The sequence below is a fragment of the Dermacentor albipictus genome, chromosome 8 (assembly GCF_038994185.2).
Source record: "Dermacentor albipictus isolate Rhodes 1998 colony chromosome 8, USDA_Dalb.pri_finalv2, whole genome shotgun sequence".
In the NCBI taxonomy this organism is placed as follows: domain Eukaryota; kingdom Metazoa; phylum Arthropoda; class Arachnida; order Ixodida; family Ixodidae; genus Dermacentor; species Dermacentor albipictus.
Genome location: NC_091828.1, coordinates 64267902 through 64281073, shown reverse-complemented (window position 1 = coordinate 64281073; position 13172 = coordinate 64267902). Strand labels below are relative to the sequence as shown.

The 13172-nt window shown below is 44.8% G+C and overlaps 1 protein-coding gene across 11 annotated transcripts in view; it reads left to right on the top strand.

Annotated features, from left to right (window-relative positions):
* The window catches only part of LOC135914301 (uncharacterized), a 114777-nt gene that overhangs the window by 34702 nt on the left and 66903 nt on the right, over positions 1-13172 (top strand). For 10 of the 11 annotated variants that reach the window (XR_010568279.2, XR_011507956.1, XM_065447088.2 and 7 more), the window contains one exon: positions 8207-8429. Coding sequence is in view for 9 of the 11 variants with exons in the window: in XM_065447088.2 (XP_065303160.1) it covers positions 8207-8429 (223 nt within the window). In the remaining 2 variants the exon portion in view is untranslated. The remainder of the gene's footprint in view (positions 1-8206; positions 8430-13172) is intronic. The other variant, XM_065447086.2, reaches the window with a different exon arrangement.

The window sequence follows — 13172 nt, the reverse complement described above, 5'->3', positions numbered from 1 at the left end:
TACGTGATGGTTTGGGGTGAAGGCAACGGGTCAATAAATCCGCACGTGCTACCTGAAGGCATCGATGTTGCCGGATTCGAAAACCTGTTATGCAATGAACTAGAAGAACGGGGGTTAACCGAGGGGCCTGATATATATATTGTGCTCCGACATACGAAAAAGCAACTTTTACTTCCTAAAGGTATGACCATGGATCGGTGGTAACGCACATCTACATGCACAGGGTGTTGCAATTATTATACACCAAGATTTTAAAAAACATTTGCGAGTACCATGTAGCTGGACAGAACCATGGCAGTGTTGTTTTCCGTCGCTTCGAGATACTCAGGCTATACTATATTACATACCACCTAATTACTTAGTTTTTTCTGAATTTTTCAGCTTCCCAAATATTATATTTAGAATAAGTGCCTCAATGATAAAGTTGCAGAACAACATGAAAATATCCGGATACAGCTTTTTATGCGTTGCATATTGCAATCGCTCAGTTCAGCCCTTGGGCGCGGCCGGGCAGCCACCATTGGCCTTGAGCGCAACCACGTGACGTGACTTCATGACAGCCGGAGGAAAAGCTGGGCCCCAACTCGCGCGGTCGCGCGCGGCCGAAGCCACCACCTGACTCCCACTCCTTCCGCTAGGGGCGCTGCGCCGGCGCATGACACCTCGCCGTGGTGTGTTCGTTGTCGATTTGATCGAGTTGGATTTGGAGTTGGATTTGGATTTTGTGGTGGATGGACATGCTTTTCGGGGCTCCATGGCGACGACAAAATCATAGGTTTTTGTGCATGCTTTGAGCTTGCTTCTGTTTTTATTTGCTGTTTTTTTGCATTTAAATACTAATTGGGCGTGCGGACGCTCCTGTGTCGCGGCTTCAGCGAATTCGTTCGTAGCTAAGTACTCTTTTTTCTTCTTATTAGCTGATATTTTTGAAGTGTTTTATTTTGCATGAAGCAGGAGCGCAAATTTTGAATTCGTGGTAAGCGTGGTAAACGTACCGGCTTTGTCTAGGTCTGGCGGTTTTCCTCGTTAGGCCTAGGTGCTAGGCGGGACCTATTTGATAGGCCTATTTAACTATCTCAGCTAGCTCTTCGAAGTGATTTGGCGGACGTGCTCGTTGAGCCTAAGGACGCAGGCCTAGCGATGAAGCCAAAGAATGGGAAGGCCCCGGGGGACGCGGAGCAAGTGCAGTGCGACGAGTGCCTGCGCTGGTGCTCCCTCGACGAGACCAGATTCCAGAGCTTAGCAGACGCGGAGGAGTCTAGCTTTACGTGCAGGCTGTGCGAAGGGGTCGGGGAAGCAGTCCAAAAACTGGACGGAAATTGGACAGCCAAGTTCGAGGAGCTGAAAGCAGACCTGAGGGAGGAGCGGGAGAGGCAGTTAGCTTTGCATGCGAAGGTCGCCGAGTTGGTCATGGTGGAAGCGGTGCAGGCCGCGCAATTATTAAGAACCGTGGCCGAGCATGGAGAAGAGAAGGAAAGGAGAGCAGAACTGCATAGGCGTCTCGATGCGCTTGAGACGCGTGCAGCGGAGAATGATGGGTCGGGACACCAATCCGGTGGGAAAAGCACAGAAAGTAGGGTAGACCCTACATGCGAAGTCGGGGGCAGGGTGGCAGAGCAAACGGTAGTCAGCTCGCCGCCGGTGAATCAGCGTAGTTATAGCGAAGCAGCGCAAGACGCCCCGCGGGAGGCGATGCTGCAGCCACAGGGGCGCCAGCGAGCGCAAGGAGAGAAGGGGAACAAGCTAACCCCAAGGAATGAGCTCATAGTCAATGACAAGCACAACGTGGAAGTTAGGAGGGAGGGAAAGAATGCCCTAGTACTTATCGGTGGTGATTGAAATATGAGGAGGTGCAAAAGAGCTACAATGGAGCGTGCAAAGGGTGATAAGCGGGTAGCAGTCGGGACGTTCCCAGGCAGGACAATGGACGCAGTACTGAGAGAAACAAAAAGCGAGCTTTCTGAGAATGTTGCAGAACGCAATTTGGTAGTGGTAGCGGCGGGGCTAAATGATGTGTTGAATGGTGAAGCTGCAAAAGTAGTGGAAAGATTAGCGGAGGGAGTTGACGATTTAAGGGCGATAGCACAGCAATTCCAGATCGTGGTATGCACAGTGCCGGAGGTGCAAGGAAGGAACGGAGCAATTGCCAAGGACGTTGTGGCTGTAAATTGTGAAATAAGAAAGTTAAGCCAGGAGAAAGGATTTGAAGTGGCAGACATAAACAGAGAAGTGCATAGAGCAGGCTTTGGCGGAGGCTTTACACGAGATGGCATCCACTTTAATGGAAGGCTAGGAGCCGAGATCGGTTGGCGCCTGGCAGGTCAGGCAGTAGCTGTGTTAGGGGGTCCACTGCACCTCAGGGCGTAGGGGTAGGTAGAAACAGTGTAGAAAGTGCAACAATAGAGGCTGATGCCGATAAAATGGCCACTAGGAGGTCCAGGAAGAAAACTACAAATACATTTAACACCAGGATCAGGTACATAAACATGCAAGGCGTTAGAAAGAGAGCGAGGTGGTTAGAAATAGAACAGCAGTTAAAGGACGAAGAAGTAGGTGTATACGTGCTATGCGAAACACACCTCAGGGATCTAGAAGACCCACGGCTTATTGAAGGCTACGTCTGGGAAGGGAGCAATAGAACAACATCGGAGAGGAAGGGAGGAGGACTAGGTATGCTCGTACACCAAGGACCAAATTGGCAAAGAATAAAGTTAACTTTCAAAGAACATGTCTGGCTCAGGTACAATTGCCGGTAAAAAGGCATGGCTAGGAGTAGTTTATTTAGGGACAGGGGACAAATACAGGCAAGAGAACAAAGATCTAGTGAAGTGATTCGATAACGATATAAAGCAGTTGGGAGAAGGTGCCGATATTTGTCTGCTGGGTGACATGAATGGCCACATTGAGGATCTGGATGGATACACAGATTGTAATGGGAAGTTGATGCTAGATTAAGTGTGAGGGACAAATCACGTGGGAGTCCCATAACAGACAAACGACCATTGACTACTGCTTAATGTCGCAGGGATTGTATAGCAAGCTAGCAATAATGGAAATAGACGAAGAGGGGAAGTACAGCCTCGGAAGTGATCATAAGCGTATGAGTCTACAGTTGGGAGCCCTACTCAAAAGAGAAATGCAGCGAAGCCAAAAAGAGTACGCAAAATAAAATGACGCGCAAATAGCGCAAATAGCGGCTTGCATAGAGGAATCAATAAAGAAACATCCCATGGAAAGGTGGGATTATAATCAGTTCGAGCTACTCATTAGTGCAAAAATAAAAGAGGTAAAACGAGTAAAGCGCTGGAGAGGAAAAGGGAAGCCACGAAGTTGGTGCAGTAAGGAAATTAGAGAGGCCATGGAACAACGACGGTGGGCATCTCGAGAACACAGAGAAGCAAAGAGGGCGCAGTTATCTGAAAAGGAAATAGGCCAAAAATGGAAATATTATCGACAAAAGAAACAACAAGTGCAGGTCCTCGTCCAGGCTAAAATAAAGCAGTCCTCTGAGCGCTGGCTGGCTGAAGTTCGCGATGCAACTAAAGGGGTTCAAGAAAATTCTGGAACCATATAAGCTGGCTGGGTAAAGCTAATCACACAAAAGAGGAGCAGATTCACGATGCCGAAGGAAATAGTTTAGAGGGAGATGACGCTGTGAACTACATTGGTTCAGTTATAGCAGAGTCATTTAGGAAAGACGATAGGGTAATCGCCCCAAGTGATGGAGCAACACAGAATGGCATAATAGAAAACAGATTAGAATTGACCAATCTTAACTGCAAAAAGGCGGAAGCAAATGTTCCAAAGTGCACGTCCGCGGGGATAGACGAAATTCCAATCAAGTTAGTTAATGAACTTGGCCCAAGAAGCGAGGAAACGCTGATAAAAACATTGGAGGCAGTCATAAGAAATATGCAAATTCCGCACAGCTGGAAACAGAGTAAAATGAATTTGATTTATAAAGGGAAAGGTGATAAGAAGAACATAAAATCTTTCCGACCAATTACGATAACATCAGTTATATATAGGCTGGCGATGCAGGCGGTGAAATTAAAAATTCAGTCATGGGTAGAAAGTAATAGAATACTTGGAGAACTTCAGAACGGGTTCAGAAGTGGTAGGCGCTTAGATGACAGCCTGTTCGTGCTTACCCAGTGCATAGAAATAGCTAAGGCGGAAAATAGACCTCTGTATTTAGCCTTCCTGGACATAAGTGGTGCATACGACAATGTGAACAGGGAACTCCTGCGGGACATATTAAAAGCTGAAGGTATCGGTAATGAGGTAATTGATTTTCTACAGGAACTATATCGAGAAAATAATGTTTAAATAACATGGGAAGGAATCAAGAGCACCACAACTGTCGAGGCTCACAAAGGATTAAGGCAAGGTTGTCCTCTATCACCGCTGCTGTTCATGCTTTATATGATAAGCATGGAAAGAAAGTTACAACGAAGCAATCTAGGGTATAGTCTGTCGTACAGGTTAGGCGAAAAGGTTGTTGAGCAACGACTACCGGGTTTAATGTATGCGGACGATATTGTACTGTTAGCAGATAGCCAGGAAGGTTTGCAAACTCTGGTTAATTACTGTGGGGACGGAGGAGACAGTTTAGGTTTCAGTTTTAGTGCAGCTAAGTCCGGTGGGATGTTTTTCAACGATACAACTGATCAGGAGCTTACAATACAAGGCCACGAAATACCCCGAGTGACCGAACACAAGTATCTCGGGGTATGGATAAACAAAGGGCAGATGTACACGGAAAAGCACGAACAGTCTCTAATAGCAAAAGGGCGAAGAGATGCCGGGATAATGAAACATAAGGCATTGTGGGGTTACAACAGGTGTGAGGTACTGAGAGGCATTTGGAAGGGAGTAATGGTGCCGGGGCTTAAATTCGGGAATGCGGTCCTGTGTTTAAGGGCAGAGGTTCAGTCGAGGCTAGAAGTAAATCAGAGAGCTGTGGGAAGGTTAGCACTAGGTGCCCACGGGAAAACTACAAACGAAGCAGTACAGGGAGATATGGGCTGGGCATCATTCGAAGCACGGGAAGCTCAGAGTAAAATCCTATACGAAAAACGTCTGAGGAAATTGGATGATAACAGGTGGGCAGCTAAGGTGTTTAAATACCTATACAGAAAGAGCGTTGACTCACAATGGCGTAAAAGAACTAGGAAGCTAACCAGTAAGTATGCCAGACACGAGGACGAAAAAGAACAGAGCACTAAACGACAGGTTAAACATGCGGAAGGTAAAAATTGGATATATTCAATGGAAAAGAAGCATAGTGTAGAACTATATCGATACTGGAAACAGCAGATCAGGAAGGAAGCGTTTTATGATAACTCAAGAGGCAGTACCCTACTCATTGAAGCTAGATCAGGATGTCTTAGAACACGGAGCTATAAAAAGAAATTTAACGAAGAAGAAGACACATGTACTGTGTGTGGTAAATATGTAGAAACAATGGAACACCTTATACTAAAATTTGATGGTATCAATCCCGATGTCGATGCGGCCACAGTCACCCTTCCTGAGGCCCTAGGGTTCAGAGATAATGATAGTCATGTAAATAAATGTGCGGTGGAAATTAGCAAAAGGCGATTGGAGGATTGGTGGCTCAAAAGCAGAGAGGTGACATAAGGTTAAAAGGGTAGGAAGACGTATTTAAAGAAAATCGAGAAATTCAATAACACACAACATTGATAAAAATAAAAAGGCAAAAAAAATCTGAGCATGGTGGCAACTGCCATCGCCCCGTTTCAAAGGGGACGCTCCTACCTTCCATCCATCCATCCATACCTCACTCTCAAAAAAAAAAGACCGCGCAATATGCAACGCATTCTTGGCTTAACCAAGCTAAGACTGGCCATTTTTGTTGCTCTATAGCTGCAACATAAAAGTATTTTTCCAAGCACGAACAAAGCCAGCAAATACATACAAAATTATCCTTTGACCGGCTGCTCACCGCATATGGAAGTGGAAGTGGACCGAAAACAATTTGACACAGGTAGAACACGGACATAGGTGTTCTCCTTATGCTTGTGATGCCACACTCGTCTCCTACCCCCCCCCCCCTTTCCTTATTTTAGACCCAAATTATTTCACCATATTAGTTCACCAATTAGTTCACCAAATTTCTCCAGTAAGGTGGAGCCTGATATACGTACACACCTTGAATAAATTTTCAACGCCTCGTTTTGATGGCCATTTAAACCTCATCAAGGAAATTCACTGCTATAGAATTTAAGAAGTTGCGCCGTACCTTGGCAAGACCAGGCAGCGACTGCTGCGTGCATTCTTACAATTTTTTGTTGGAACCTTTAGAGGCTGTCTTTCCGGCATACCTCTTTTTATCAACGCGAAATTTCAATCCTAGACAATAACAACTCTAAAAAGCGGGAAATATACGCGCGAAAAGTTACAATCAGACACTACTGTATTACAAATTCGGCCTAACTTCCACATTGTTTATTTATTGCAAATTCAATTTACAAGTTGCCCCTTCTCGGTTCGCTCAGTCTATTCAACTGAAACTAATTCTGAGCTTGACACCAGATTGTCAGTTTTGGTGTGTTCATTCCCGAAATGTGCGACAGGATGCCATCGTGTTTGGGTTATTCAACGAGGGCGGTCATATAGGCTTGTTGGTCAGTCAACATTGAGAGGTATCTGTATAGCGCAACAAAAACACACAGAAGAAGAAATGAAGATGAAGACAGGCGCTTGTCTTCGTCTTCGTTTCTTCTTGTGTCCTGCTTTTGTTGCACTGAACAGATATCTTTCAATGGAATGTTCACTTAATTTTCGGATGCCCTTCATAACAAGGCGCTTTTTTAATACAATTATTGGATCAATTATTGAAGTTCTTCCCAAAGTTAAACGCGCTAACATCAAAACTCGGGCTAGTTAAAAAAATTCCCCGAGTGAATGTTTGTTGAGGATACGCTCGCTTTAATTCATAAATATTAAAATATATACTAAGGTAATCGGCAAAATATTTTATTCGCAACTTTTGTAAATGAATCACTCTGAACGTTGACTTCTTGGCTGCTTATTTGCTTATCCAGCTACCTGCTTTTCCAGCTCAAGAGAATATTTGCGCTAGATACGACATACCACATTCGAAATGTAATTTAAGGTAAAAAAGGCAGACATATTAGTAAAATTTAACTGGCACCACTTGGTTATACATTCATGAACCAAGAATGACATTAAAAAGGGTGGACTCTATGTGTTAGCGTGTTAAGTTCTTGATTTGGTACAAAACGCATTCATAATTTGTAAAAAAAAATACACCAGTTCCAACGAATTCCGCGTATCCAGAGAAAGCCAATTACTTAAATACGATTACATTGCTGTGCGTTTCGTTCGGCATATTCAGACCTAAATCAAACGGCTGTGGCAGATCTAGGAATTTAGGGAAAAGATTTCTTAGTATATCAAGCTTTTAGTCACTTTAATGAGACAGTTGCCTTTATATAGTCTTATTGACGTTTGGCAGGAAGCTTTAGTAAATTACACTGGTAGAGATTTGGGTGTATGAACTGCTTCGCCTTCAATTTAGGCAGACGGGGCTGGGATATATTCTGTTTCATTTGCCGCTATTGCCAGAGTAAAACGAATGACATTTTTTTAGCCATGTAGCTGGCGGGGCGGCAAAGGCACAACATCGATATCGTATTTTTTTAGAAAATCGGACTTCTCTGCAATTTTAAGGTTATGATCGCCAATTCACAAGTGCAGAACTGAAACATATAAGATAGACAGCAAGGAACATTGAAAAAAAGCGAGCTAGGTCGGTATCACAACCCTGATTGTTGCTCAATATGGAATTTGTTCACGCGCCGTTGTTACGAAGTGCCATTGGTGTTGTTCTGTTAAGCCCTGGACGTGGGAAAATACAAGAATGTAATCCGATAGAGACATTTTGGGCTCGTAATTCGCGACTTTGTGGAAAATTGAGTAACAAAGTCACCAACACAGCCTTTAGCTCAAGTTCACAATTTCGTTGCACTACATGGGTTTATACTTCTTTCTTCTTAATCACGGAATACATAGGTATGTATTTGCAGAGTTCCTTTCTTGTGCTGCATGTTTTATTACGTGTGTCAGAGTCCAATGGCCCTATTTGCTCTCTGACGTGGTCACACGCTATCATAGCGCATGAGTAGACTTTCTGTATGCCACGTCCCGCTCTGTGCAGCTTTAGTTGACAAGCCACCGCAACATAACGCCTTCATCTGCACCGTGGCCAGCGATGGCGAGATGGAGACGCCAAAAGACGGGGTCTGCGACTTCACGTTCTACGAATCGCTGGGAAAGCCCTTCGAGAGACCGGGTGAGACGTCCAAGGGAAAGTTCGCGACCTTTCAATCCATGGCGGCCAAGGGGCAAAAGACGCAGTTCGGCATCTCCATATTCGCATTGTAAGTTCAAGCTGTCTCGAGGAGCGACAGAACAGTGGGGCCAAACAAACGCAAGGCATGGACCAAAGATGCGAGAAAGACGCATGATACTTTTAAATTATTTTTTATTCAACTAGGAAAAGAAATATATCTTTACCATACTCTTTAACAATTACCCGTGTGTAGCCCAACTGAATTCCTTGCATGATATTGCGCTCGGACGTGCTTATTTATTTCTTGCACAATATATCGGAAGGAATCAAACAAACCGATGAAAATGTCGATAATTATTGGTTGAACTAAAAAAAACCTGAGGACATCAGCACTCTTCTTATTAGCTGGTAAAAGTAAAACGTTGATGTTCAACTAAACGACAATGAGTGGTCCTCCGACTCATTAATCTTCGCGGGCAACAGAGCGCGCTGTGAAGCTCGGCGCGTTTTGATTTCGCCTTACCGAAGCACAGTTAGAATGCAGGGGACAGCTTGCGTGGACAAGGAGCGCTTGAATAACGGAGGCTTTGGAGAGTAAGGTGATTTGAAGTGGCGGCGACGCCCTCTGCCTTAACGCTGCTCCTGGCACGCTACTGCGGCACCAAGTGTTCCCGTTCGCCCGCTCGGTAGAGGAATGCTCGTGGCGTGGTTTCGCAGCCAATGCGAATTTTGGAGCCCTTTCGCTGCTACATACGCGGGACGCAGGCTGTGACACCCACTGAACCACGAGGTGCAGCGGTGGAGTGGTAGAACATCCACCTCGCGTCCTAGAGGACCGGGGTTCCAATCCCGGTGCCGCGCAATTTTCCTTCGGATTAAAGTAAAAATCCTTGTGTTGATTGAATAAACAGGCCTGGGGTACGGCCTGGTACCGGTGACAAGAACCAGCAACACACTTCCTCACCGGAGAAGAGTTGGCCACCCTGGTGCAGTAATTGGCCACAACCTCCTACATGAATACAACAATAAAACCCCGGCCCTCAGTGCCCAGCAGCTGCGAAGCAACTGACCACGGCGCCGGTCAGACCTGCGATGCAGTGGAGGGTGCTAAGAATCACTGGTTCCGGACAGGCCGCCATTGGAATATGAACCTGGCAACGTTTAACGTTAGAACGCTATCTAGTGAGGCGAGTCTAGCAGTGCTATTGGAGGAATTAGAGGGCAGTAAATGGGATATAATAGGACTCATTGAAGTTAGGAGGACAAAAGAAGCACATACAGTGCTAAAAAGCGGCACGTCCTGTGCTACCGGGGCTTAGCGGAGAGACGAGAACTAGGAGCTGGATTCCTGATTAATAAGGATATAGCCAGTAACACACAGGAATTCTATAACAATAACGAGAGGGTGGCAGATCTTGTTGTGTAACTCAAAAAGCGCTAAAATTGAAGGTAATACAGGTCTACGACCCTACATTCAGTCATGATGAACAGGAAGTCGAGAGCTTCTATGAAGACGTGGAAACAATGATAGGCAAAGGCAAAACCCTCTACTGATAAGCGACTTTATAGCCAGGGTAGGCAAGAAGCAAGCTGGAGGCAAATCAGTGGGGGAATGTGGAATAGGCTTAAGGAATAGCAGGGGAGAGTTATTACTAGAGTTTGACGAACAGAATAATATGCGGATAATGAATACCTTCTTCCGCAAGTGGGATAGACGAAAGTGGACGTGGAGGCGCCCCAATGGTGAGAATAGAAATGAAATAGACGTCATAATGTGCGCTAACCATGGCATCATCCATGATGTGGACGTGCTTGGCAAGGTACGCTGCAGTGAGCACAGGATGGAAAGAACTCGAATTAGCCTAGACTTGAAGAGGGAACGGGAGAAACTGCTACATAAGAAGCTGATCAATGAACTAGCGGTAAGAGGAAAATAGAGAAATTCTAGATCAAGCTATAGAACAGGTATTCGGCCTTACCTCAGGAAGAGGACCTTAGTGTTGAAGATACGAACGACAATCCCATGGGAATCATCAGGGATTCTGCAATAGAAGACGGGGGTCACTCCGTTAGATAGGATGCTAGTAGGGTATCGCACAGGACGAAAGATCTGATCAAGAAATGTCAATGACGTAGTAGTTCTGCGGAAACCCGCAAGGTGGAGAGAAGTAATGAATAAAGGGAAATCATTTTCCCTTTAAGAAATGTCAATGTATGGAAGCCTCTAACCCTAGAGCTAGAATAGAACTGGCAGAACTTTTCAAGTATGTCAACAAGCGTAAGGCAGCTAACATAACGAAGTATAATATGGATAGAATTGAACATGCTCTAAGGAACGGATGAAGCCTAAAAGCAGTGAAGAGAATATGAATAGGGAAGAATCATACGTATGCGTTAAGAGACAAAGCCGGCAATATCATTACTTATATTGATGAGGTAGTTCAAGTGGTTGAAGGGTTTTACAGATATTTATACAATACCACTAGCACCCACGATGATAATCGAAGAGCGAATAGTCTAGAGGAATTTTAAATCCCACAAGTACAACCGGAAGAAGTAAAGAAAGCATTGGGAGCTATACAAAGAGGGAAGGCAGCTGGGGAGGATAAGGTAACAGCAGATTCGTTAAAGGATGGCCGGCAGATTGTTCTAGAAAAACTGGCCACCCTGTATACGCAATGCCTCATGACTTCGAGCATGCCGGCATCTTGGAAGAACGCTCACATAATCCTAATCCATAAGAAAGGGGACGTTAATGACTTGAAAAATTATATACCAATCAGTTTACGGTCCGGTAACTACAAAGTATTTACTAATGTAATCGAAAATTGGATCAGGAACACGTTAGACTTCTGTCAACCAAAGGACCAGGCAGGATTCCGTAAACGCTACTCAACAATACACTATATTCACACTATCAATCAGGTGATAGAGAAATGTGCTGAATACAACCAACCCTTACATATAGCGTTCATTGAGTAGGAGAAAGCGTTTGACGCAGTTGAAACCTAAGCAGTCGTGGAAGCATTCCGGAATCGGGGCGTGGACGAGCCGTATGTACAAATACTGAAAAATATCTATATATGCTCCACTGCAACCATCGTCATAATCATCATCATCGTCAACCTGGTTGCGCCCACTGCAGGGCAAAGGCTTTTCCCATACTTCTCCAACTGCCCCGGTCATGTACAAATTGTGGCCATGTTATCCCTGCAAACTTCCTAATCTCATACGCCCATGTAACTTTCTTCCGTCCCCTGCTACGCTTCCCTTCCCTTGGAATACAGTCCGTGACCCTTAATGACCATCGGTTATCTTCTCTCTTCATTACGTGTCCCGTCCGTGTCCATTTCTTCTTCTTGATTTCAACTAAGATGTCATTAACTCGCGTTTGTTGCCTCACCCAATCAGCTTTTTTCTTCTGCCTTAACGTTACACCCATCATTTGTCTTTCCATAGCTGGTTGCGTCGTCCTCAAACTAAGTAGAACCCTTTTCGTAAGCCTCCAGGTTTCTGCCCCGTACGTGAGTAATGGTAAGACACAGCCGATGTACACTTTTCTCTTGAGGGATAATGGCAACCTGCTGTTCATGATCTGAGAATGCCTGCCAAACGCACACTAGCCCATTCTTATTCTTCTGATTATTTCAGTCTCATAATCCGGATCTGCGGCTACTAACTGTCCTAAGCAGATGTATTCCCTTACCACATCCAGTGCCTCGCTGCCTATGATAAACTGCGGTTCTCTTCCGAGAGTGTTAAACATTAATTTAGTTTTCTGCAGATTATTTTTAGACCTACGCTTCTGCTTTGTCTCTGCTGTTCAGTGAGCATGCATTGCAATTGGTCCCCTGAGTTACTAAGCAAGGCAATATCAGCGAATCGCATGTTACTAAGGTATTCTCCCTTAAATTTTATCCCCAATTTTTCCCAATCCAGGTCTCTGAATACTTTCTGTAAACACGCTGTGAATAGCATTGAAGAGATCGTATGTCCCTGCCTGACTTCTTTCGTTATTGGAATTTTGTTGCTTTCTCTGTGGAGAACTACGGTGGCTGTGCAGCCGTTATAGATACCTTTCAGTATTTTTACATACGGCTTTTCTCACACTCGGTTCCTTAATGCCTCCATGACTGCTGAGGTTTCGACTGAATCAAATGCTTTCTCGTAAATGAAAGCTATATATAAGGGTTGGTTATATTCTGCACATTTCTCTATCACCTGATTGATTGTGTGAATATGGTCTATTGTTGAGTTGCCTTTACGGAATCCAGCCTGGTCCTTTGGTTGACAGAAGTCTAAGGTGTTCCTGATTCTTTGTGATTACCTTAGTAAATACTTTGTAGACAAGGGACAGTAGGCTGATTGGTCTATAATTTTTCGTCTTTGGCTTCCCCTACCTTATGGATTAGGATGATGTGAGCGTTCTTCCAAGATTCCGAAACGCTCGAAGTCATGAGGCATTGCGTAAAGAGGGTAGCCAGTTTTCTAGAACAATCTGCCCAACATCCTTCAACAAATCTGCTGTTACCTGATCCTCCGCAGCTGCTTTCACTCGTTGCTTAGCTCCGAAGGCTTTCTTTAGTTCTTCCTGCGGTACTTGTGGGATTTCGAATTCCTCTAGACTATTCTCTCTTCCACTATCATCGTGGGTGCCACTGGTTCTGTACAAACCTGTACAGAACTCCTCAGCCATTTGAACTATCTGATCCATATCAGTAATGATATTGCTGGCTTTGTCTCTTAACGCACACATCCGATTCTTGCCTATTCCTAGTTTCTTCTTCACTGCTTTTAAACTTCCTTTGTTCCTGAGAGCACGTTCAATTCT